The sequence below is a fragment of the Chionomys nivalis genome, chromosome 1 (assembly GCF_950005125.1).
Source record: "Chionomys nivalis chromosome 1, mChiNiv1.1, whole genome shotgun sequence".
Taxonomy (NCBI): Eukaryota; Metazoa; Chordata; class Mammalia; order Rodentia; family Cricetidae; genus Chionomys; species Chionomys nivalis.
Genome location: NC_080086.1, coordinates 1,897,736 through 1,925,523, shown reverse-complemented (window position 1 = coordinate 1,925,523; position 27,788 = coordinate 1,897,736). Strand labels below are relative to the sequence as shown.

Below are 27,788 nucleotides of genomic sequence, written 5' to 3'. Positions count from 1 at the left end.
AAAACTATGAAGGTTCCATGGTGTAATGGTGAGCATTCTGGACTCCGAAAACTACGACTTCATCATCCAGCTGGTGTTGAGTGAATGCTGGTGAAGATACAGGAGCCACATCAGTAGCTGTGGAGAAAGCTGACTGCAGGTGTCAAGAGAACTCCCATAGGGTGGGGCGAGCCCTGCTGAGAATCATTGCTGGCTCTGGGGACTTTGACACTAGAATGCAGGAAGAAGAACACTCTGCAGCCACTGCTTAGCAGGTGCCTGGGTGACTGGAAGTAAGAGAGATGAAGGTAAGTCAGGGTCAGCTTTGAGGCATTGTTGCCGGAAATTAGATCTCTCTCAGTTATTGAAGGGGCAAAGAAAGATGTCCTGCAGGGCCATCACAGTCTGAAGGACCAGAGAAGCACTGGATGAAGCCTGAATATTCCTCCAGGTCACACACACCTCAGACCCATTTCTTACTGAAGATCCACTGCGGGACCAGAATTATTAGAGAGTGAAGCTTTGCTGACAGGGAGGAGGTGGTCCAGGCAAGCATCCCCTCATAGAAACCCAGATCAGACCCCACCCCTAAGGAGTCGTGAAGGGACCAAGAACAATGCAGTGGTAGAGCAGACACTTTCTGTCCTCTACTGTTGTATTCCTTAGAGGAAGAAGGAAAAAGACTGGAGAAATTGATTAAATAGGAACATGAAAATATATGATACTATTTCTCATACGCTTAAGATTTTGTTTCTCCATAAGACAGAACAGCAGCCTTTCTCATTCTTGTCATCTTTCTTTAGAAACGAACGGCATAACGTGGTGACAAGAAGCATGGTTTGTGCCCACGTGGAATATTTTCATGCCTGTGGGGAGATAGTACTGAGCCCCACAAGCCATCACAACAAATGTCACTCCTGAGATTCCACAGCAGGGCAACGTGACCTTTGGACACAAAGCTCAGAAGGAAGAACAGGTTGGGTTGTGCCTCTCTGAGTGGCCAGTGTACCGCTTGCTTTTTAAAATGTGAAGTGTCCCACCCAATACTTTCTGGTGAAGGGTCTTGCTTAGAGTACAAAGCCAGAGGCTCTGAATAGACAAGTCCCACCTACTCACCTACCTTGGAGGAAAACAGAGCTGCCACTTGGGGACGGGGCTCCATTTAGGCCCCTAAGCAGCTGAACACTGGCTTTAGGTTAATACCTGCAATGAGTATCTGCTTTACTCATGATAGGGCCTTTCTAGAAGTTGTTCATAAATCTTTGCAGAAAAACACTACCTGGGGTTTGACTTCAACAGTCTGAAGAAGCCTGGACAGGTGAACAAATGGTGTGGGTTCAAATCTAAGACTGTCCACTCTCCAGTTCTGTACCCCAGGGCAAGTTACATCGTCTCTGGGCCCTAGGATCATCTTGGTTCACGTATAACAGTGACGGATCCAGGGGTCATATGAGAGATGAAGTCTGAGATTCAGTAGCAGCAAACACCTTGAATCATCTGATTGCTGATCTATCAAAGTAAGAATAACTAGGCTTAGATTTTATAAGTGACATAACCACATGAAGAGCCCGGCATAAAGCTCTGCCTTCCATTTGAGGACAGTGACAAGGAGACCTATGTCCCAAGGGTTTGGTGACAGTTGGGGCAAGGGTCAAGCCATGTAACAGACATTGCCTACTGGTTCCTTTTTACCTAAAATAACAGGGAGACACAATGGATAACAAATCCAAACACTCAAGACATTGAAAAGTGGAGCCTGGGGTGTTAAACAATGTGATCCATTCTCTGCTGGCTCCAACTGTGGAAGAGACTGGGCATCTTCAGATAAGGAGCAGGTGACAATGCCCTCAACAATAATCGCACTAGTGATTCTCCTGAAAAACTATGGAAATCAGATGTTGCAACACTTACTGCTAGAAAACAAGAAATCTCCTTTGAGTCACTTTTGTGTGACTCTGGGCTCCACGAACCACTGAGCCTGCTGTGACACGCTACCACTCCATGTGAGTCAGGAAAAAAGTCCCAGTGAGGCTTTTGAAAAATATTGTATCCGTCGGGCCTACAGGACAGCAAACTATTTTCCTTATGTGACCATTAAACTGCTTCAACCTTGAGTTCTAAAAGCCAGACTCCGACACAGAGAGTCAGTCAGCTTTGTCTTGGCCACAGAAAGCTCCCAGCAGGTAGCGGCTGCCATCGGACACTGGCCCCTGTCAATACTGGACCACAGAGCTTCTGATCAATCAAGCCAGAAAAAGGCACCTGCTCACTTCTCTGTCACTTAGGGAAGTAATTATCTGTTCCAGTATGAAATACAGCTGCCCAAGCACAAGGGACATAAGAAGGAATAAGCATTTTAAGCAGAAACAAGGAATTATAAGCTAAGTATGCTGAATGAATAACAGGAAGGGGTTAGCAGCCTGTAGGCTTCTGGTGACCACGCTCTTTGGAAGACAGTCATGAGGGTTTAACTCAATGAACAGGTGGAGATAAAAGGCATTCTGGTCCCTGTCATAGTTCCTGTTGCCGTGATCAACAGTCTGACAAAAAGTAGCACAGGGAAAGGAAGGGACTGTTGGGTTAACAATCCCAGTACGTCACTGAAAGGAAGTCAAGGCAGGGACCAGAAGCAGCTATATTCATAGTCCAAAGCAGTGGGAAATGAACACACCCATTCTGCCTGCTAACCAACTGCATTCACCTTTCTCCTGTCTCATACAGTTTAGGGCTCCCTGACTGGGGAATGGTGGAAGAGGAGAAGAGTCTCCCACAAGCTGCAGTCTGGCCTCACATGAGTGGGTGCCATGGTGTGCACCTCACATGCATGCACACAAGTTAAAAAGCGAGACAAATAAACGCACTAAAAGAATGAACAGTAAAACTATTTATTTAAGTAAGGAATCAAATGAGATACCAGGAAGTCTAGAAAGGCAAGAGTAAGTATACACATTGACCTAACCATCACTGTCTCAAGAAACCAGGCTCAATATAAGAATCCACGTGAATCCTTTCTGTAAACGATCCTTAAGACCTGTGGATGCTGTGAGTATATAATAAATGTGCATTATTCCGATATATCAGTGATCTGACCGAAGCTTTAAGGACAACTAGGAGGGCTGGAGGCAGTGTATTTAATCTTCAGAAGTTAATCTCTTTAATGTTGACAGTTCCCGTCAATACATTTGACCTAAGTTTCAAAGACTCAGGCAGTGCATGAGTCTAGAATAGAAAAGGAAATGAGGGGGGGAAATGATAAATTGAACATAGCAGAAAGATGTCCTAACATCTGCTCCAACGCTCCGGGGAGTCACTGTGGAACTCACTTCCGGAGCAGCCTCCAGCTTCAGTTTTCGTATCACAGTGAGCCGAGGGCGGTAATTAAGAAGCAGAGGAAAACTGACCCTGAGGCTTCGGGAGAGATTTCTGAAAGCAGATCCGAGAGGAAATGCCAAACCACACAGCCCAGCCCACCCCACCCACCCTGAATCTTTTCAATGGTTTTTAAAAAAATTAAGGTAGAACACAGAGCAGTGCCGTAGAGAGAGCCCACTCCTATAAGATATCCCCCACCTTCCATATGTGGACTGGGGTGCACACTCATGCACAAATAACTCAGGAAATGAAATACTGACATGAAACCAGGTGTGGTGTCTCACACTTGTAGCAACAACACTCGGGCGTCTCTGGCAAAAAGACTGAGTTTGAAGCCAATCTGGTCCACACAGTGAGATTCTGTGTCCAGAATGAATAGATGGGTGACTGGGTTGGAGGGAAGACGGCAAGAGGAGAGGAAGGGAGGAGGGGAAAGTGAGGAAGAGAAAAAAAAGTAACAAGGGAGGGAGGGAAAGAGAGGAAGGGAAGAAGAGATGGGGGGATAGAAGGAGATCGGTGCCGCACACCACGGCCCTGGTCTGCGCTCTATGCGCTAGACCCCAGTTCGCGAGCTTCAGGAAAGGGGCTGGAGGTTGAGAACACAGACTCAGAGACAGACGGACACACAGACCTTTAAACATTGATACCAAAGTCTCCCTTTGTTAGCACCATGTAGGCTTAAATACACTGCAGTCAATGGCCAACGGGTGAAAATCCCATCCTCTGATCCTCTAAACTAGGCACAGCTTCTAGTAACTTCAATTAGAAGGCGCTAGCAGGGAAGAGCAGCTGAAGGCCAGGACTCATTAGTCCCAACAGATCGGACCAAGATCCAGAGGTCAGCAACTGGCCCCAGAGACACTGCACACGGGAAGCCAGCAGGAAAACACAGACAACTTCTGCTTTCTTTATCTGCAGCTCCAGGAAGATCTGGAGGGGGTGAATTCTTCCAAGAACAAAAAGCAAAACAAAACAAAATGCAAACACGCATCACGGTCCACATTGTTCTTGACTTTCATAAACACTCGGGTAATGTAATAATGAATGCTCGCATTCAAGACATTCTGTTCCGAGCTGCCCGTGTAACCACACTGAGTGCGTGGATATGAGCAAGCAAGCTTCTCATCAGTACCTGTCCTTCACAGCTGCAGAGAACGGAGCAGGCAGCTGATGGGGAAACCCAAGCCTCTCCTGGCTCTGTCCAAGCAAGATCAAACTCTCTCATCATTGCATATGGTAGATACTTAGATACTCATTCCTCTCCAAAGTTCACAAAGAGAACTCACTTGGAACCAAGTACAAAGAATGAAAAAAAAATTCTATTATAAGATTTAACTATTGGTGACAACTCAATCCACACCACTTAAGAATCAAAACACCAGTTATTTACTATAATATATCCAGGACATGCTGAACCCTAACACAAAACACACACTCAGTCCTCTCTTCCACAGAGCTCTGGCTGATAGTTTTAATTTTTTTTCAATTATGTTATATTAATTGCCTTTATCCCCTAAAAATCAATGCTTACATTCTTTTAAACACTTTAGCAATAGTTGCGCAGGCTAGATCATTAAAGGCAAATCTGTAATGCTGGGCCTCTCGTGGAATCAGTAGCTTGGGGTAATTTCAGAATCAATATGCACCCCCACCTTATAGAGACAAGACAGACTGTGGTTTGAGCAATATAAATAACATGAAAAATTTATAAATCCATACCATGAAGCACATTTTCCTAAGGTTGTTAGGTCATCTATTTAAAAACACTCACATATCAAATCTTTGTTACTGGGTTTCCATCCTGATTTATTCGTTAAAATAACATTTTATTAAGTCATAACTCTAAATGTATCAACAATTTTAATGAAGCCTGTGACCCCATCACTCAGGAAGCTGAGGCAAGAGGAACAGGAGTTCAAGGCTAGCTTTGGCTACATTCTATTTTAAGTCAACAGTCTCAGAAGCTAAGAATAACAGGAATGTTTGAAACTCTAGGAGGACAGCTCACATCAGCTAATGAAATACAATCACACACCGTCTACTCCCCTGTCAAACATGGCCAACTTCCCACCACTACTTTGAGAAATGTTTGTCTTTCGTATTCTATTTCCTCCTAGCATATTGTAAGCTCATAAAAAGAAAGTTGCCAAACACTATAAATAAGTCAAACCAAGACTAAACAACTTCCCTTTATAAATACAGCAAAGAAAATGCCGATCATGAACAGAAAAAGGGCTCCAAACATTCCCTTCACACAAGTCTTGACATAAAACAACGCGTGCGATCTTAACACTTGTGATAACCACAACTAAAAGTTCCCCTAAGCTCACTTGAACTCATCTGCTCCTGACTTTACTCCAGGGGGCAAGTACCGGGAGTAAACAGAGTTGAAGATATCTGCAGCTACGCACACACCTGGCAGACCAGACACTCAGAGCCTAGCACACCGCTTTGAGAGGCCATTGCTTACCTCACAGGCTTTGGTAAGGATTACAACTCCAAGCTGCATTTAACGCCTGTCACGTGGATGTTAGGCACACACAATATTGATCATGACAAAATCGTGCTCTCATCAATCACTCCCCAATATAAGAGAATTCTTAAATCATTTGCACTTCCACAATTCTGTTTTACTTTCATTAGCCAAACCAACCTTCAACACGCTTCGTGAATTTTGGTTACTTTCAAGCTGCGTGTGGCTTTAAGATTTGGCCACATTGATGGTATTATGCAATACATGTTACCTGATCAAAACACACGCCAGGCAACTGTGGAAGCAACGCACTAAAAATCCCCAAGAAATGTCTGAAACCACAATAACTTATGACCTGGTACATTATACATTCCGAGTGTTCATATTGTTACAATGAACTAATACTACTTCTTATTACAGTCATGCCAAGGGCTACACTGCAAAACGGAGAGAAGCGGGGGGGGGGGCGGGGGGCGGGAGAGGGGACACCAGGTAGATGACAAAGGGACTGACTAAAAGAGCAAATAGCAGCAACACCCCAAGATTTCTCTCCAAGCTCAGCAGCAAGAGAGAGAGCTGGTTGGTGGCCTTGAAGTCACAGCTGCCAGGCTCTGAACCACAGAAGCCAGACGCTGGATGCTCCAGATGGTGTCTGTTGGGCTGATAGGAAAGCAGACAACCTGAGACCTCTTCCAAGAGCCCGTTGTGATGGCGACAGGTCTGAGTGCCAACCAGAAATGCCTGCACCCGGGTGGCTCTCCTCCAACATATGTCCCTGTGTCTCCTCCACTTGGAATCAGACACTCGGCTTGATGGCTCTATGCTGAGAAGGGAAGGAACTGATCAGCCTATGACTGCAACTCACCGGGGACACAGAAAAGCAGGAGCCAATCGGGGCAGAGTAGAATGAAGCTGGGGCTGCCAGACCCTCCCAAGGCACCAACTGCTCCCATAAATTAAAGGAGTGTTGCCTCCTGAGTGTGTGATGTGTGTGGGAGAAGCTTTCTGTGCTGAATCTCATAAAGCCAGCCAAGGGTCTGCTGAAGCTAACCTGTGCCGTACTGAGCTCAGCCCAAGATGGAACAGGAGCCAACCAGCTCTGGGGGATGTTTCCAGGTACTTTCTGTTGCATCCCGCATGGGGCCTGGTTGCCGTTCCTACCCACTCTCCGTTCGCGGAGAGGTAATAGCTCACCTTGGTTCTTCTCCATCTACAGAAGAAAATGATTTTTCTGGTAAATTCTATATTCGAGAGAAATTACTTTGAAGTCACTAAAGACTTTAAATTCACACTGAACACAAACAAAGTTCATGGTAAAGGAGTCTTGCAACCATGAGACCATCAGGGTATTTTTAAGTTATTTTATAGTAAATTTCTTGCTGGATCGGCATGGTGGTGCAAGCCTCTAATCGCAGCATTCAGAGGCTGAGGTAGAAGTGTCTTAGTCCACTCAAGAAAATTACAGACCGCCATGCATACGAAGCCAAGCAAGAGTCCTCTGCTTAAACTGGTGACTGAGAACAGGCTCTTGTCACAAAGAACTCAACTTTCAACCCCAATGCTTTTTTTACAACAGCTCATTCTCAGCAAGGAAGGAGGAACCTCTTGATCTGTTGAGCATTTCACAAGCATTGCTTTTCAGAAGAAAGGAGAAGCCTCATTTGTCTATCACACTGGATCTGGCTCTGGAGGGGAGAGGCAGGTCAGAGAAACCTGATTTCTCTGAAACCATTTCATGAGGAATCTCAAGTTCAAGAACAGCCTAGTCTCTGTCATGAGTCTTATGCTAGTCTTTGCTATAGAAGGAGAAACTAACTCAAACAACAAAAATGTAAATAAAGACATAAGTCTTTCAGCATTTCCTTTACCATAATCCATGCAACCTCCAACAAATCATGCCCTTCTCCATAAGAGGACAAATGCCTGCAATAATAGCCTACTTCTCCTCTCCAAACTGGAGTTTATCACCTTGCCTAAGACCCAAGCACCAGAGCACAGGGCCCAGAAAAGTCCAGGTAAGGATTTCACTAAGGAGAAATCAACAAGCTGTGAAGACACTTGGGACCTGTAGGACCAAGGTCCGGAAAGGGTATCAGATATAAACAGGTTTAAAGCTGTTTGATAGTAAATGAATTCAGGACCAGTGATGTGTCGCAACCTTTGTTACCACACCTGACAGCTTGATTTCAATCCACAAGACCCTCATGGTGGAAGGAGAGAACAGACTCCCACAGGTTGCCCTCTGCTGTGGGAACTCCTTCAGCCAATAAATAGCCTTTAAGATATAAGCCCACTTTGGGCATGGGCTCATGAACTATAAATGCAGACGAAAAGCACGTGTAGGCCCCTTGGCTACTGGATTTGGTTCCAGTTCCCAGAGCTTGCAGAGGACTGTAGATCGCTGCTCTTTCTGTGAGTTTATTTATAGATAAATAAACATTTGCTATTCTCCATTCTGGGCTATTGTGGAACTAAATCTTGTACACGAACAGCCCTCTAATCTCTAAACTCAGCAGTGTGTACACCCTACACACGCATACAAATTCAATGAAATAAATATATTTTTTTATATAAGTAATTTCAGTTATGTTCATTGATTTGGCCACTGTCATTACTAACTCTATAACCTCAGAACTAAAAACAGTGCCTCGCAGGCACAAGAGAAGCAGGGTGCATCATGATGAAAGAATTACTCCGCCGGGGGTCAAGGAAAAGGGACATGTGCAGATGATGCAGGCAAGAAACTACTGTGTTCAGTGCCTGCTGTGGCCACTGGGGTCTGTCTGTGGAATCGACTGAGTATATTATACATGAAGAACAAAGACTGCCATTTCTTTTAGCACTCTTTGAGCTTCCTAACAGGAAAGGGAAGTGTGAGTGAGCATGTATGTATTTGATGACTTGAAGACACTGGAGGTTCGTTGACATACAAAGCATTTCACATACAGTGCTTCAGTAAATGGCTCTATCAGCCAACTGTGGTCTGACTCCTGGGGGTGGGCCCTTGGCTCTCCATCTCCCACTATGCTTTTTACCCATAAGACAATCACGTACAAAGATAAGCCACTAAACCAATGTCTTGCAGTAGGCTTTCCTCTTGAGTTTGTATTTTCCCCTGACTTAGGAAAACTTCTGGAAACAACACTTTATATTTATATGACAATTATTGATTCAACTTTTGTCAGCCTCGTACCAAAGCTTAAGATATATATCCTAAAAGTTAAACCAAAACGGAAAACTCCCACACAATCTCCCTTCCTGTTGCATATGACAGGCTTACCGCTCACACTGCACCCTGGTGTTCAGAGACCCCCACATAGCATCATGATGCAGAACTATGCTGAGCTCCTTTTGTTGCTGTGATCAAACATTCGGACCAAAAGAAGCTTGGGAGAAGAAATGGTTTATTTGGCTTCAAGTCAGAGCCAGAAATTCAAACAGATGATGTGGGAACTCAGAGCTCTGTGCCACCTTTGTTTTCCAGCTCAGGACCAGGAGGTAGACAATGGTCCCTCTCACACTGGGCTAGGTCCATCTACATCGATTAATAATTGAGACAATTCCCTGCACACATGTCTACAGGCCAAACTAACTGGGGCAATTCCTCAACTGAAGCTTCCATCTTAGGTTGACGCTAGGCCATATCAAGTTGGCAGTCAAACCCGCGAGGACAAGAACCAAGAGTAAGCATGCCGGGGTCTGCCACGTAGCAGAAGAACACGGGCTGCCGGACATCAGTTTCTGTGTTCTTGATGTTCAGTACGTATGCTCATGGTCCTGATAGCCAATCTGGCATGCTACTTTTGGGGTAACAGAGAGTGTGTAAAGGAGCTGTGGTTTAACGTCCTGTCTGCAGAGCCTGAGATCTTAAAAGGCGGGATGTCATCGCCTCTCCCAACTTTACACACACAATCACATCTGACAAAAGTATAAGCAGTTTTCAAAACCAATTTTAACAATGGATTTATACTCAGATACATGACATGTTGCAGGTGCTGACCAGGTAAGAGTGTGGCTGAATTCTAGAACACGGTGCTGATCTGCAGAAGCATGCAACCTAACTCTCGTCCAGTTCTTTGCAGACACAGGGATGACTGCAAGAACCTTTCCAATCCCAGGGTAGTATTGAAGGAGCCAGGGTCACACAAGCTGATCCAGGCAGGGACCTCTACTGTGGCCCTAAGTGCTCACCAGGATCCCGCACTCAAAGCCTGATAGGTGGCAGAGAACAGTTCTAAGTGACCCAGCCCAGTTCCAGCCTGGCCTCCAACACAGGCTAACTTTGAACGTGGGCAAGGTTTGTGACCCTTTAAGAATCCCAGCGTTTTTCAGTCATTGACGCTCACAGACGCTGCAATAGACATGAAGTCACAGCCAGATGTGCAAGTCTTCCCCTACCCAGTGAACAGACGGCAGATAGCAAGTTTGTTTCAGCTTCACAGTGAACCTGCTTTATTGGTGTTCAGGAGCTAACAGTGGATTGGAATGGAGTTGACTGATTTGCTTAGGAATCTTGCAAGCCAGTTTTTAAGTCAGCCATCATTAAAGATAAAGTTAGAGAAGTGTAAACAAACTGTATCAAAAGAAATGTTAGGTATCAACTCTGGGCATTTCCTAGTTAGACTGCGGCTCTTGAGATACTAAGTATCGATGATGTCATCTGTCTGGTGGAAAATGCAGAGTGGCAGGCACCGATTACTCCTCAGCTAGTGATGTCACACCATAGCCTGGCATCGGCGGTGGTAGGGACATTTACATGGAAATGAGCAGACATAAATCAGGTGCCCTCTTCAGAGAGCCAGTTAATAGACAGAGGATGTGAGCACGCCACCAGCGTGGGCTTTCATCTTAGGCTTCCTGCTCTGGTATCTTTCATCTCCCCTCTGTACAGTTCATCTGCGCACATAAGGGCCTGCACCCCACACACGAAATTTAAAATAAAAATGCAAACAAAAGCCTAACATATTCTTCTGTTTAACATCTTTTCTACCCATTACGTCACTGCTGGTTCTAGTGAAATCTTTCCTTATGGTTGATTATTGACACCAATGCACTCTTATGGCCCCCTTATTTTTTTTTTAATCTTACAAATATTTAAATAACTATTAGTCGAAGACTGTATTAAGAACTTGGATTCAACTGCCAAAACAGAGCAGGCTTCCATCCTCAAGATGTTCAGTCACTCCGGACTAACTTCCCAGACCACCATGGAAGTACCCAACCCACAGCCAAGGCCTTGGGGGACACAGGCTGTCCCAAAGAGCTCACTCGGACCTTCAGATCTGCAGACACTGTGGGCTGCAGCACCCACCAGGCAATGCACAACACAAGAAAGGAATGTGTACCTACCTCATCAGGGACCACACTGCTCCTGGGGACACAGGGAACCCGCGGCTCTTGGGTTCTGGTGGCACCGGTGAATGGCAGCCTCCCCAACCATCTCTGTGTGGGAAGCGCTGCTTTCTGCTCTCACGGTGGGGGTGGGCATGCTGAGAGGAGGGCTGGGAGTTCCCTGGCTGCTGTGGGCTGTGCTGACAGATCACCCCATTGCTCCTGGTAGCTCACAGAATTGAGGAAAAATCAAGTCAGACAAAATGGCAAGGCTTGTAACAAAAGAAGCAGCCACCCCTTGCTTCCCTAGCTGAGATGCCTAAACGGGTATGTTTTCAAATCTCCCACTCTCCCATGTCTGCTATTTGCAGCTGTCTACTTTCAAAAGCATAATTGCACTATCAGTTTTTCTTTCTCAGTTTTATTTTTACCAGCACATATTCACTGTGCATGTTGCTAGGTTTTGTGAGGCTATTTGCATGTAAGTATACGATGCTTTATACCATACTCCCCCATACCCTCTGACCCCCACTTCCCTCTCAATTTACTCCTCTTCACTCCCGAGACAGTCCCAAGTGAGTCTTATATGCATGCATACTATATAAGTATATAAATATAAATATATATACATACAACTATAGAACCCACAAATGAGAGGAAAATAGATGATAATTGTCTTTCTGACTTAATTCACCATGTATGATGACCTCCAGATATAAGCATTTTCCTACAAATGATATGATTTCTTTCTTCCCTATGGCTGAATTCCATTGTATATAAATTCTACATTAACTTTACAGAGTCCTCTCTGTTGACAGACATCTAGGCTGATTCCATACCCAGCTGTTGTAACCTTAGTGCTGTAGTAAAGATTCATATGCATGTCTCTGTGGTATGTTGACTTGGAGTCTCTCTGGTAAATATCCAGAAATGCTATAGGGGGGCTATATGATAGTTCTATCTTTATGTATGTATGTTTGTTTTGCTTTGCCTTTTGGCGTAACCGCCATTCTGTTTTCCACAGTGGCTAGGTTAGTCTGCATTCCCACCAGCAGGTGTAAGTGCTCTCTTATCTCCACAACCTCATCCACATTTGTCATCTGTTTTCTTCATGACCACATGTAGAACGGTAAGGAACTAAGGGTTTGATTACAGAGGAAACTTCTACAGGCTTGAACTTCTGGTACCCCAGTCACACTTAGCATCACTATCCTCATACAAGACAAATGGACCTTTACAGTTGAGGAGGAAAGTGGGTACTCAACAAGCCTTCCCTTTAACTGGAAAATTGCATGGCCTGTGAGTGAGTACAGGAAGACACTGGCTCCAGCCAACCTCCTAAAGCTCTTTAGGTTACACAACTCGAGCAAGCAAACAGGCTTCATGTTCAGGGAGCTTGCTCATGGCTAACAGCTGTCAGAACTTGGGGATTCAAAACAAGCTGCTAACACTTACCAGATCATAATATGACTTTCTTTGTGAAGCAGGATTCCCTCACCAGGACACAACCAAAACAAACCAGGAGGGCAGACTGGTAGTTCATACAGTTTCTTTCCACTCCAGATGCAACTGTCTTAGAAACCATGAGCCAGAAAACCCCGTGCCCCTTCCAGCTACGTTAGTCAGGTTCATCACAACAAGAAAAGGAGCCAAGATGACAACGAAGGTTGGAAATGACTTACAACTTATCCTGCTTGTGGGGCTGGGAGAAGAGGTCGTAAACCAAGCACACTCCAAACACGGTCACGCCGGTCTCCTTCACCAGCATGGCACAGGTCCCCAGGAACAAACTGAGCAGCAGGAAGAAGGGAGACGCTGTCGGGGGAAAGCTCTGCTCTGCACAGCCCTGATCCAGACTCCTGCAAAACAAGTTGGGCATTTCCTTATCAACACATGGAATACCATGGGACAGTACCTGTCAGCCATGCATCCAGCGCAGAACAAGGCAGGGAGCATTCACCATGCAAATCTTCGGAACTGTTAAGATAGTGGGGCTGAAGAGAGGGCTCAGGGGTAAGAGCTCTTGCTGTGCTGTCAAAGGGAGTTTAGTTCTCAGAACCCACATCCATTAGCTCAGAACCCCTGTACCTGTAGTTCCAGGAGATACTATGCTGATGGAGGAGAGTTACTTTCATTGGTTAATAAAGAAACTGCATTGGCCCTTTAATAGGACAGAAAATTAGGTAGGTGGAGTAGACAGAACAGAATGCTGGGAGAAAGAAGCTGAGTCAGGCAGACACCATGATATTCCCACCCGACACAGACACAGGTTAAGATCTTTCCTGGTAAGCCATACCTCGTGGTGTTACACAGATTATTAAATATGGGTTAAAGCAAGATGTGAGAATTAGCCAATAAGAGGCTACAGATAACGGGCCAGGCAATGTTTAAAAGAATATAGTTTCCGTGTAATTATTTTGGGTAAAGCTAGTTGGGTGGCGGGAAGCGGCCCGCTGCTCCAACTACAGCTAGCCATGCGGGAGCAGGGGTGGCCGGAACGCAGCCCACCGCTCCACTTGTTATATTATGCCTTCTTTGGGCTTTCTTAGGAACACACACAAATGTGCATGGACACACACACACACACGCACACATACGGATATATTTAGTAGATAATAAGATGTTTAAGTGAATACGTTTCAAGCAAATAACACACAAATCCTAACAAGTATGCATTGACTGAGAAGTCAAATTCCCTGGTACAAATCACGAATGTGCAGTTAGCAAACAGGATACCAAAGCACAGAAATGGGAGAATTAGCATGGTAGTAAGGTGCTGTGGGGGGGATAATGCTCTTGTACATTGCAAATGTTTGTCACTCGTAGATTTCATAGCAGTGTTTGCACGGTTAGGAATTCAGTAGGCAGTATCAAAGATGGGGCCTGGAGATCAACACTGTACTAGTCTGACTCCACCCTCTTCAGCAACACCTCCTACACCTCACTCCAGACCCCAGGCCTCCGCTGCACTATCCTGGCTTCCTCTGCCTTACTGGTATCTACCTGGCAGATTATTCTTTGTTGTGGGGTCTGTCTTATGTACTGCAGAGCATCTATCCAGGGGCATTTTACTCTCTATGTACTAGGTGCCAGTGGCACTTCTCCAGAGGGACAACTGAGATGACTGACCTCACAAGGGCTCTGGCCTAACGAGTGCTGTCAGACAGTAATGGATTCAAAGTCTGAGCAGAGTACTGGAAGATGGAAGAACTGGGGAAGGTGGGGCTTGCTTGGAAGAAGTGGGTATTGAGAACATGTCTTTGGGGTGACCACAGGAAGTGGGCATTGAGAATGTGTCCTGGGGTGACCACAGGAAGTGGGCATTGAGAATGTGTCCTGAGGGTGACTATACCACGCTCTGGATCTTGTATTGCCTTGCTCTATATCCTGTCCGCCATGAGGTCAAGCGTTCACTTCTGCACGCTCTCGCATGGGCCAACCAACCATGACTAAAACTTTTAGCCAAAATAAATAATTCTGCCTTTAGGCTATTCTCTCAGATATCTGGACCACAGGTACGCAAAAGTAACTCTTCTACAAGAGGAAGAAGGGAGATTGTTGCTAATTCAATGCCACTGGTTTAGAACAGTATTCTTAAAAGTGAATCACTGGGCTTTGTAAGTTATAGGTCATCAAATTGATCCAAAGGCCAAGTTTACAAATTCCCAGCCAGCATCTCTCTATGAGGTCAATTGGTGTAGTTGACCTGGCATCTTTAGGGAGACATCTCGAGCGCTCTGTCCCAACTCACATTTTCCTAACTCATTCTTCTCTGAATATGGATGTCACAAGTCAGTTTAAAATGCCTTCACTTTGGGGATAAAGGCACGATGTAACAGAAAGAAGTTTCCTGTACGTTGACCACAGGATTCTAAAGTGCAAAACTAGTTAAGAAATAACGCTTCCTGGCCAGCCTTGTTGTGTGGCTGTGAGTGGCTGCCGTAAGCATAACAGAAAAGGGCAAAACAGGAACAAAATGAGGATAAATTAAAGAAATCAAAGACAAGCAGAACAGAGCACTGCAAACACGACTCTCCGGCTATTTCTGTTCGCAGCTAAAGTTTCACTCTCATCCAGGATCAACAAGCAGAAGAATCCAGAGCTTGGATTCCCGGCATGGGGACGGGGGTCTTTTAAAGCCGAGGGGAGGGAGATGGCTCCATGGGGAAAGTGCCTGCTGCACAAACAGACCTCTGAGTTCGATCCTTAGCATACATTAAACAAACGAGAGGTAGACAGAAGCCTGTTGTATTCACAGCACTGGGCAGTGTGGACAGGCAGATTCCCATCAGGTTTTGTTAGAGACCCTGCCTCAAAAGATAATGTGGAGAACAATTAAGGAAAACATGTACGGCTGGGCGATGGTGGCGCACGCCTTTAATCCCAGCACTCGGGAGGCAGAGGCAGGCGGATCTCTGTGAGTTCGAGACCAGACTGATCTACAGAGCTAGTTCCAGGATAGGCTCCAAAGCCACAGAGAAACCCTGTCTCGAAAAACCAAAAAAAAAAACCAAAAAAAAAAAAAAAAAAAACCATGCACATGTGAACATGTACATGCATGTATAAGCACTACATGCATGTGTGCACACATACACGCACATATACACATACACAGGGGATATTAAATGCTTCAAAAGTAGGATAACAGGTCTGCATTCGGTAAAAAGAGGGTTTCTCTCCCCGACACCCACCGAGCATGTTACAGTCCACACAGCCTCTCTCTGGTCAAGCAGGGCTTTAATGTATAAGTGGCAATATGTGACCGAACCACAGAAGGGTTTGCTTAACCCCACTCACCTATGGTAGGAAAGAAAGGCCAGTAGGAACAGCAGACATGCTAACACATCGGCTCTGCCCACGATGCCAGCCACCTAGAAAGTATAACACAATGAAAAATGTAAAACTTGGAACACTATTGTCACAGTATCTTGTGGAAATGCATTTGATTCTGGGAACAGCACAGCAGAAAGCCTATTATTTACAGGTGGCAACCTATGGACCAAACCCCTGACCACCTCTGATGACTATGTATGCTTCATGGTACAATTACAGAAAGAGAAAAGGGGAAACAAAGGGACTGAGTTTCCATACTTAACCTGCTTCCCCGGTTCTCTTTCACAGAGGATCAATGCTCATCATCAGAGTTTGTTCAGTTATTGACTTATTAAAACACACTTCAAGGGTTGTGGGCATAGCTCAGGGGTAGAGTGCTTAGCTAGACTACACAATACCCTGGACGTGAGTCTCAGTGATCCCCATCATCACATGTGAGTGTCAGGCTCATGTCTATACTCATCACGGAGAGTGGGGCACTGATGGGCCACAGAGAACTTACAGAGTGGAGGAAAACCAAACGCAGAAGAATCAATGTTTTTAACGAGAGGGACTCCTGATTGCAAGAGAATATATGTCCGTGTGTGCGCGTGCATGTGCATGTATGTGCACAGACTCATGACTATGTGGTTTCATAGGTTTTTCAACGCCCCACAATGCACTGCCCCACCTCAGACAAACACCGGCTCCCTGGAAAAGAGTCTGATCCTAGGGCTGAGACTCAAGGATCATTGTCTCATGTCAGAGTACAAAAACACTCAAAAAAATGTTAGTCAAAAAGAAAAAAAATCCAAAGAAAGGGGGCTCACACTGAACAAAACTGAAGAAAAAAAAAAAACTTGATTAAGACAAGGATTGAAGACACAGAAATCCACAGTCCACATGGATGACAAGTGGGTGATGAAGGTTACATATGTATAAACACACACAACAAATAAATGAACGAGGGGAGAGACCGCTCCACTAAAAAAGCCAGTTGACATGTGTGACTAGAAGAGTCAGACTGGAAAATAACCACTGGCTTCTAGAAGAGTAAACAGCAAGAAGCCAGAAATGTCCATTGAGCTGGGCAGGTAACTCAGTCGTAACGCGTTTATCCAGCAAGCCCAAGGCCCTGAGTTCAATCCTCAGGACCACTAAAATGAACATAAACAAGAGATTAACAGGCATTTACTCTAAGATACATAAGCTATTTGAGATGCAAGGTATCTACATGACTTCAGAACATTTCCTCAACAACTTATTTTCAGAGAAAATAAAAGGAGGAAGATACTATGAGACTGTGTTAACACAGAACACCACGTCCACCAGGAAATCAAAATGAAAATTATCTTCAAAGATAAGACAAAGACGCCATGCAGGCCTAGTCTAGCCAAGGAGATAGACCTAATCACATGTATGAGAACAATCAATCAGACAAATTCCAGGTGAGACACAATCTATAAGGAGGATGTAAATATATTATTAAACAAATATAGACTTTAAATTATAGCATATCAATCTGAATTAGGATCTTATTACATTTGTGTTACATTGTATTTTATTTATCATGATCCTAATTATGTTATTACTTAACATAAGATAAAATCATAACCTTATAGGTCTAGTGTATTACATATATATGTGCATTATATACTGATAATGATATTAAATTTATACATTTAAAATATATTATCTACTTGAATACAATATATTATTTTCATTTTCAAGGCACTTTAATATACTATGCCTCTAAGAAGTATCTGTATTAGCCGGGCGGTGGTGGCGCACGCCTTTAATCCCAGCACTCGGGAGGCAGAGGTAGGCGGATCTCTGTGAGTTCGAGACCAGCCTGGTCTACAAGAGCTAGTTCCAGGACAGGCTCCAAAACCACAGAGAAACCCTATCTCGAAAAACCAAAAAAAAAAAAAAAACCAAAAAAAAAAAGAAGTATCTGTATTATGCAGTATACATTTATATAACATTTATAAGCTGCACTCAAATATATTAAAAACATTTTATATTATATATCTTAATATAAGTTTCAAATCATACTGAAAATTTATATATTATGTGATAGAAAGACAGTGCTCAGGACTAAAAGAGATGAAACCAAAACCATGAATAATTCTCCCCATGCTAGGAAATATGGAACTGAATTATTGATGTGTGAAGGAGCATGAATTATGCAGCCCTCTCTAACTGCTTCAGAAAACAAACAATATTTTTATATAGAGGGAGGAAGAGAGGAACGACAGCACAAAACCAGCAAAAGTTAAAAATCAGCAAGCCTTGATAAAGAACACAGAACCAGAGTGAGCACTAAACTTGAAGTTCTCTTCAGACGTGCTGTCTGAGAAGCTGGAATGGCATGTGGGGTGACGAGGGATGCTTTACAAACCCTAAGTTACTGTGCTCCATAAGATGTCTGTCTGTCTGTCTGTCTGTCTGTATCCCTCCCTCTCTCCCTCCCTCCCTCCCCCACACAGACGTAAAACTGTAAAGGAGAAACAGGAATGCAGCTTTAAAGTATTTCTGTTCTAGTTTGCTTTCCATCGCTGTGACAAAGGACCATGACCATGACCTGAGGAAGAAAGGGCTTATCTCATCTCACAGCAGAACTCAAGGAAGAACCTGGAGGCAGGAATCGAAACAGAGGCCACAGGGACATGCTGCTCTCTGACTTGCTCTCCGGGACTTGTTCTCACACACATCTGTTTCTTCTACCACCCAGGACCACATGCCCAAGGACGGCTCGGACACGCAGTGCCCTGGGCCCTTCCACATCAACCAGCTATCAGGAAAATGACTGGCCTTTGGGTCAAACTTATGGGGCACTTTGCTAACAGAGGTTCCCTCTTCTCAGATGACTCTAGCCCAGCACAGTATCCCCAGGAAGAGCTGGGCCAGGAGTCATCTACACGGGAGATAAGGAAGGCTGATCCCTCAGGCACAGGAGACACTGTCTCCCACGTCAGAGAAGGCCCCAGGTCCATGTGCACGGCAGAATCAGCCAACACGAAGAGAAAATGGTGTTCAGAGACTTGAACTACTAACATACTGTTATGATCACTCCGTACTGAAATGTTATCTAAATAATCTTATATATAAAAGCCAGGAGCCCGATATCGGGATAAAATCCAGAAGATCAGAGAACCAGGAGCAGCTGCCAGTTGCCTTGTGTCCTTCCTCAGTTCAAAAGGCTGAGGTTCTGCCTGCACCCCAGCTTATCACTTCCTGCCTCCACCTCCCAAGTGCTGGGACTGAAGGAGTGAGCCCTGAGTACTGAGATTCAAGGTCTCTGTCAACACTGCCCAGCTAGCTCCTCCTCTGATCTGCAGGCAAACTTTATGTCATAACACAAACAAAATACCACACAACACCGTACAGTCACACGAGAGGCCATGGCATTGGTGCGGAAGAGCCCCTGACTTCTGAAAGCCAACTGAGGCCCCAGTTTGCTGTCTTAGGTGTTAACAACACCTGACGGCCGCTGCCGATGAGGTGACATGTGGAGGTTCTGTATCGTGTAGGTTTGGGGAACTCTCACCCCCCCAGTACAGCGCTTCCTGTGTGTGGCTATAGAAAACTATCCTACACAGTATCTTTCTCTAGCTTTATTGGGTAGCTTAGTACGCCTAGCAGTTAAAAATCTAAAATCTATGTGTGTACATATGGATTCACAGCAGGTCACATGCTGGGAAAACGTCAAATCCATCCTATGAGAAACCTGAACGCAGTCCAAGAACCTCAAGGGCAGCACGGAGCTGAAAGCTGTGACCCAACATGGCTGCTTGGACCACACACACAGTGTTCATTAATTAGTTAATCTGTAAGGAGCCTGAGAGCAACATCCGAGAGGCGGCACGACTGCGGTGAGGCAGGCAGTGACAATGTGCACAAAGGTGTAAGACCCCAGCTCAGATTCAGGCTGAGCAATGACTGTGCACATCACAGTTGAGGCTCAGATGGGCTCAGTGGCCGCTGGCGACTTAGAACATTTGACTCAGCATGAACTCAAGAGAAGGTTGAGAAGACAGTCCATCTGGCCTGCTGTGAAGCCCAGGGGCAAAGCCCAGAGGGATGTTCATCCCAGAACAAATGATGTGGCCAACAGCAAGGCTTGCAAGTTGATTCTGAGTATAGCAAAGTGAAGTACAGCAGTCACGAGTATGCAAACATAAAAACTGGTTCCTGCAAACTGTCTTGAAGCCCTGATTCTTACTCTGAGCCAATCTGGAAGGAGCAGAAGATGATGTCAGCTGAATGCACCAAGACATAAAGAATATACTTGCTGGGTATGATGGCTCATGCCTGTCACCCCAGCACTGGAAGGCTCAGGCAGGAAGGTCACAAGTTCAAGACCAGCCTGGGCTACCTAGCAAGCCCTCACCTCAACAATAACATCATAATGTAGAATCCCATTAGCAGAGGTTCAGAGAGGGTGCTCACAGGCTCCTTGTGAGACCAAACCATAGTGCACACATTAAATGCCTGCTCTGTACCCCTGCTAAGTTGAGGTCTTGGGCAAAGTGTCTTACATCTAAAACAAAGTAAGCATCCCTATCAAATGCTTGGCTCCATTGGTGTGGGACAATTCTGTATTCTGTCAATTGTTTTAAATAAATGCTGATTGGCCTGTAGCCAGGCAGGAAGTATAGACAGGACAACCAGACAGGAAGTAGAGGAGGGTCAATGAGAACAGGAGAATTCTGGGAAGAAGGAAGTCCATTCCTCTGCAGTCCTGACCAGCCACAGAAGAAGCAAGATGTGACTGCCTCGCTGAAAAAGGTACTGAGCCATGTGGCTAACATAGACAAGAATAATGAGCCAATATAAGTTGTAAGAGTTAATAAGAAGCCTGAGCTAATGGGCCAATCAGTTTATAGTTAATGTAGACCTCTGTGTGATTTCTTTGGGATTTAACGATTGTGGGAATTGGGTAGGACAGACAACTCAGACAACAGGTACCATAAGCCAAATAGAGTGGCACTGTCTTCCTCCAGGACTTTGACATCTGCTGAAGTCAGAAGAAAGTATTAAATAGGACACACTGCTAAGTTTCAAGCCTGAACAAAGGACTGAGGTGCCTAGTTAACATATCCAAGCAGACCTGGCTGTGAGGTTCTCCCAGTATCCTTCAGTTCTTATGTTACAACATATGACTGTGTATACCCTGCCCTCTCCCTTAACTCTTCTCCAGTCCAGGGAGTGGGCAGCCCTTCCCCCAGAGGTTCTTCCCTGTATATTGTAGACATTTTGGTTACCATTCACCCTTCGTACCTTCGGTCTCCTATCTGCTACACCCGGTTCCCCTCCCTCCCTTCTCTCTTCCACTCTCCCTCCCCGCGACACACTCAGGGCACAGCTCAGCCTGGACGTGTCTTCTCTGGACTCTCCCAGGTACCCCTGCCTCTGACTGTGCTCTCCCACACAGCTACAGTAATCTTCCTCCTCCATCACACCTAGGAGTTGTCATGTTCTTTCCTTTCCTTTCTTTCTTTACATTCAGACACACGACTATGTATATCACAAGGAGCAATTGTTGCCAGGAAAGAAAAAGGATTCATTCCAGCAACAGGATCTGGGAAGTATCACAGAAGGACCAGCTCTGTAATCCAAGAGCTAAAGACAAGGCAAAGATTTCAGGAGTTTAAGACCGGGCAGAGTCAGGAAAGGCACTGACATGCATTCCTCCTGGAGGGTGGAAGACCCTGGGGTGGTTCCGGAAAAGGGGGGGGGTGACAGTGCGTGAGCCAAGAATGACGAGCAGCAGAGATGGAAGGTGACGGTGGTGATGCTGTGGCCATGGCAGCTGAACCTGCTGGTGTTCGGGTATAAAAAAGGCAGCTGGACGGCTATGGTGGGTGAAATATAAGCACGTTCCTCAGCCACAAGGCCTTTATCTCTATGGGCTGTTACGTTAACACACTGTTAACACTCTGCAAAGTGCTAGTGAATATGGCTGAATAGAACTTAAAACCGACGAATCTCTCATACCCTAAATGCTTAGCACCAGAAATGCCTTGGAGTTTGGATATTTTTTTTTTATTTTAAAATATCTTCATGTACAAGCTATGTGATGTCTTGGGGATGGGACCTAAGATTAAACATGAAATACACCTATATGTCTTTATACTTTCTATACACACAGTCTGAGGGTGAACTTATACAATACTTTTAGCATTGCCATAGTTGTGCTGTGACCTGTCACACAAGGTTAGGCAAGGAATTTCCCGCTTGTCAACACTCAAAAAGTGTCAGGCTGCGGAGAATTTGGAATTCGATATTTTTAGGTTAGGGTGCTGTAGCTGTCACGGACCTGTGGACCTGTCAGCCAGGATAACAAAATCACAGGTGGGAAATGCCCATTAGAACTCCATTTGCCTTCAGGTTATAATGCGCTATTTTAGGAATGCTATCAATGGGGTTGGTACCAAGTAGATTCTGCACAGAGTTACAAATATTTATTTTATCTGAGAGAACAAGCTCCATTAGCATCAGACAGGACACGTGACAAAAGCCAGGAGCCAGCCTGACTGATTAGATCAGGGCCAATTTTCTCCCGAGCCCTCCTGTTCTGAGTCTAGAAATGTCGGCTTTAAACTTCAAACTCTTCTTGGTGCCTGCTCTTGCTTTCACTTCTGCAAACCAAAGATCTCTACGATGACCAAATTTAAACTTTCATGGGACAATCACAATAATTTTCCATACTTTTTCCATGATTCAGAATTCAGGAAAGCATACATTTTCAAAGAAATACAACATTGGGAAACCTGCCCAGGACTCTGTAGGGCTTACACGAGGTAGTCTGAACCTTTTACTCCCTGCCCTGCAGGACACTACCCCACTGTCCCCACAGGCATGCATTCCAGTGCTTTGCTGAAAGATAAGATTAGTCAATGTGCCCCTGAATGCTCAAATGTGAATTAACTTTTCTCTCCTGTTTCTCTTATATTGATCTGTATGTCTACTCTCTGGCTTCCTGTGAGCTTGTATATAAACTGGGGAAGGAACCCTGCATCCCATCCCTGCCATTTATTGGCACGTACAAGCCCACCTACCCCCATTAGCTATTTGTCAACTGCCTCACTTATAAAAGCAAGCCACATCGGCATGCAGACACACAATCATATCGATGCATTGAAACAAAATTCCGCCCCCAAATGTAAATTCTCCATCCTTCCTGGTATAACATATGGTCCTGTTTTCAGTCTTTTTTTTTAACAAAGATGAGTGATTTCCCAAGGCTCCCATGTTTTAATGTGCGTGTTTAATAATTTATCACTAATTGTCTACAGAGCACATTGCTTCTTCGGTCTCTCTGTCTTCCTCCCTAGAAACTCGAGCTTCAATCTATAATTAAAGGGCAGACTCCACTTCTCTTTATAGTGTAAATGGTGCACTGGGTCACATTTCCTCTTCCAGCAGTTCCTTCATCCTACAAAACAAGTCTCTTCCCAGGATCCATCTCCAACTAACGACCCGGCTCTTCAAAACCTCTGCCTCTTTAATTGTGTTATTATGGATTTTTTATTAGCACAAAAGCCCCTGGAAGCCCCTTTCTAAAGGTCATTTTGCTAATAGGATTTGCCTTTTTTTTTTTTTTCTAGAATCCACCCTAACCACTATCAGCTCTTGGTCACACTGCCCAAGGTTGCCTCTCACTCAGCCATTGAGCTAAAACTCTAATCATACAACTGGATGATCTTTCCTGCAGCTGCCCTCAAGTATAGTACAGCGCTGCAACTGTAATATACAAATCTGTAAACATATATTATCATCCTGACCTTCGATATGGCCCGCACTGCCAGGAACAGAAATCTCTTCCTCCATAGCATGTCCACGAAGCGCATTGGAGAGTTAGGTATTTCTCATCTACTTAAGTTCATACATAAAACTATAAGCATACTTTTAAATACTAAAGAATCTAACGTCTCATGCACCATAAACACTGACATTTTAAAATTAGGCTGTGTTGTACCCAAGGGAGCCTAAGCAGCTTCAGCTGCCTCATCTTTTGCCTAAACACTAGGGGTGTTTAATTCTTCTCTTATTTTTTATTGAGACAGAATTTCATGTGTCCTTGGTTGGCCTGGAACTCTGCATTCCATAGCCCAGGATAACTGAAGTCTGGTCTCCCTGCCTCCACTTCCCAAGTGCTGAGATCGCTGGCCTAGGCCATTCCATCTGCTAGGGAGAGTTCTTTCAATGGAGACTTCTCAAGTCTTCTCTTCTTGTGAGCTTCCTCAGAACTACTTCTCCGTCAGCATTTTCTCTTGATGCATTTAATGTTTAAATATATTTTGTTTACCACATTACCTCTCTATAATGAAAATACATATGGATTCTTTTGGTATGTGTATAGGTGTTGCAAGACATGGAACTCGGGGCCTCATACATCCTGGGCAATCATTCTACCACAGAGCTATAATTATGGCCTTTAATTACTTTTTAAATTTCCTGGGATAACCATAAATCTCTACATATTATATTTTAATTATGTATTAGTATTCTAGTTATAATTCACATCATGATGAAAGTAGAAAAAAGTTAAGTACTAACCATGAAAGTGTGCACGTTATTAAATATGGCTAGTTGGGTATTTGTGACTGGTCTACCTTCTCTCAGAAGAGTAAGGATGTGTACCACATAATTCTAAGTCTGGCCTCCGCTTTTTAGATTGTTCCCATGGGTGAGAATGGAAGGATGTGTTTAACAGGCATGGCTTAAAGCTTTGGACTCCAAAGTCAGAGGCAATTATCACTTAGGGGTCTACCATCTCATGTAATGTTTTATGATCCATAGTCTGACAAATCATTCAGGTTTGACTTTAATTTGGACGTGAGACAATGAGTGTAAATACACCAGTCCTCATAGCAACCTGCCTTCAGAGTTTCCTCTTGCTGTAACATTTACAGACGTATAGTAAACAGCTTTACAAGACATGCTGGAGGACTGTTACTTTCATGTCAAACTCTTCCACTTATAGGAACTTTGCCAAGTCTAACATACTCGGAAAGAGTTAGGAAAACTATCTTAATGATGGAATTGTTTATAAAGTGATTTTTATCTGTCATTTCCCCCATACACACACACACATACTAGACATATATATACACACTCTTTAGATGGGATGCATATGATACTACACACACACGCACACACACATACTTATTTGTCAAACCTCAAGCTCAGAGATTTAGAATTCTGTTCACAGAAACATCACCATCATACACCAAATTGGCAAGACCAGTCCTCACTGTGATATCAATTAATTGAATCGGACTTCTCATGCCAGTTCAAATAAACCTTCTATGAGTCCCTATGGACACGATTTCTCTTCTGACTCAGAACTTCAACACAGAGTACCACCTGTATTTCCAAGTATTCTTCACAGAAATAGGAGCCCTTCTCTATGACTACGATGCCTTAATTGGCAGAGGCATCGCAACACCAACACGTCAAACTGTCCTTTGCAGGGGTCTCAGGCGTGTACCGCTGGGATGCGGTCAGATCCCAATGCGTGAGCATTCCTCATCCAAACAAGAAGGAAAGGAAAGATGAGAAGAGATCCAGTGTGGTGCCTTTAAAAAGTATGCTCTTGGGCAGATCTTCAAGGAAGTGTCCAGCGCCAGCAGAGTTTTCACATGCCATTCTTTAGGAACCATGGTGCCCATCACCCACTGGAAGGTTCCATTCCCTGAAAACCTTGGTGCCTGGGCCCCCATCAGAAAGCTTTTACCTACCCGTAGTAACACATATAAAAGAAATCAGCCACCGTTACTAAGACAAGACATTGTGGCTTCATAGCACTGTCTGGTGCTTGATGGGCCAAACCTTTTTGTTTGTTTGTTTATTTGTTTTGTTTTGTTTTTTGAGATAGGGTTTTTCTGTGTAGCTTCAGTGCCTGTCCTGGAACTAGCTCTGTAGACCAGGCTGGCCTCAAACTCACAGAGACCCACCCACCTCTGCCTCCCGAGTGCTAGAATTAAAGGTGTGTGCCACCTCCGCCTAGCTAGGACCAAACCGTTTTTCAAAGACCACAGATCCAAACTAGCAATACCTTCTAAACAAGGTCTTCCTCACACAAAAATCACTAAACCTCTTATTAAGGAACTCAGAAAGCAATTTCCAGGTCACCCAAGTTCATCTCTGTAACTTGGAAGAAAACAAAAGACGATAGGAACAGGCAGGAAGCCCTGCCATCAGTCCAGCTTCCTCGGTCTTTCCTCCAGCACCTGAGTTTCATAACGTAAACTAGGCACGAAGCGGAGCAAGGATGATGAGCAGCAGTCTCACAATGACCCCTGCCATCGAAAAGCATACGGGACTTAGATTATTTTGCAAATGGAAGAATGGAAGTGTCCTTTACCCCTGATAATACAGCCTCTGTACAAAGATGCAACTGAACCCTAGGCAGAGCCCATGTGAACCATGCCTTGACCATCAGAAGGGTACAGGAGTCATGGGATTTGGAAGGGGAGATGATACACATGGGTAGATGCTTCACTGTTTGTGGTCATCATTTCACGGTGCCCATCAGACTCACCGCCTCCGTGTGGACAGGGTGCACCGCGAAGAGCAGGGCGGTGACAAAAGCCAGCCCGCGGTTCTTGAAGACGGTCTTATCGCAGGTGTACATCAGCACAAGGGTCACCAGGCAGTGCAGAATGACATTCACCGCATGGAAGTAGAAAGGGTCCATACCAGTCAGAAATATGTTTAGCCTGTGGAAATGGTGAAAATTAAAAACAGAAGTCTGCACAAGCCTTGATCACAATATAAGCACAAGAGATCCACCCTGCATTTAAGAAGACAAGTTATTTGATAATAGCTTCCAGAGACTCTCGGCACTTTATGCTTGTGGACGTTCCAGCTTTTTCTGACCTCAGAACTGACTTATCTACAGAAATCAATGCAAAGACAGGACATCGCTATTCAGGGAAGTTGGACCTCTCACAGAAGGCAAACAGACAGGCATCACTCCATGACCTACGAAAGTCCTCCCTTCTTATTCTTGTGTTTACCCCTGGTCCAGGGGAGGATCCCAAGTGCTGGTGTCAGAGGCCCGGCCGCTGGAGATGAACAGAAACCTGGAGACCACAACTGTGTCTCAGCCAGGACGAACCAGGCATGAACAGATGCTCTCAGCCATGGTACCAGTAGGAACCGTGTTTCCAGATTCTCCATCTGGAAACTGAGTCTCATTGCCACCCCCCAAAGGGCTCCTTAGCGATGCCTGCTACTCCCAGCTGCAGCTGAGACAACACTGAACAAGCTCATCACAAGGGTTCAGTATTTGTAGCATTTTTCTTCACGTTTATTATTTACTTTGTGTGTGCATATCTGGGGGAGGGAATGGAGCGGGCAGGTGCGTGTGTTCACACATGTGTGCTACTGTGCATACGTGGAGTTGAGAGCACAACTCACAGGAGTCTTTCTCACCCAAAGAGAGAAGAAAGTTCTCTCTTTGCACCACGTGGGCCTCCAGGATCAAACTCAGGTCATCAGCCTTGGCAGCAAGCCTTTATCCACTGAGCCATCTGGATGGCCAGGGTTTGTTTTTTTTAAACACAAGCTCCCACTGATCTGAGAATCTAATTGTTAACACCATGATAAGCCAACTAAAAGGGAACCACAAACAGAAGGGAAATCAGGTGCTCAATGTCATAAAAAAAAAAAACACCTTCATGGCACCAAAACACAGAGCGGATACATCTAGAGGTCGCTTTTAGTAACAGGATATAAAGTCCCCAGCTAGGTCTGTAGAGCAGGCGTTCTCAGCCTCCCTAATGCTGTGATCCCTTAACACAGTTCC

The 27,788-nt window shown here is 44.7% G+C and overlaps 1 protein-coding gene across 1 annotated transcript in view; it reads right to left on the bottom strand.

The window, feature by feature from the left end:
- The window catches only part of Tmtc1 (transmembrane O-mannosyltransferase targeting cadherins 1), a 205,093-nt gene that overhangs the window by 163,361 nt on the left and 13,944 nt on the right, over positions 1-27,788 (bottom strand). Inside the window, exons 2-5 of the mRNA XM_057764546.1 lie at positions 26,520-26,697; positions 15,953-16,026; positions 12,838-13,014; positions 11,174-11,377 (exon numbers count right to left, since the gene is read on the bottom strand). Of these exons, the coding sequence (XP_057620529.1) occupies positions 11,174-11,377; positions 12,838-13,014; positions 15,953-16,026; positions 26,520-26,697 (633 nt within the window). The remainder of the gene's footprint in view (positions 1-11,173; positions 11,378-12,837; positions 13,015-15,952; positions 16,027-26,519; positions 26,698-27,788) is intronic.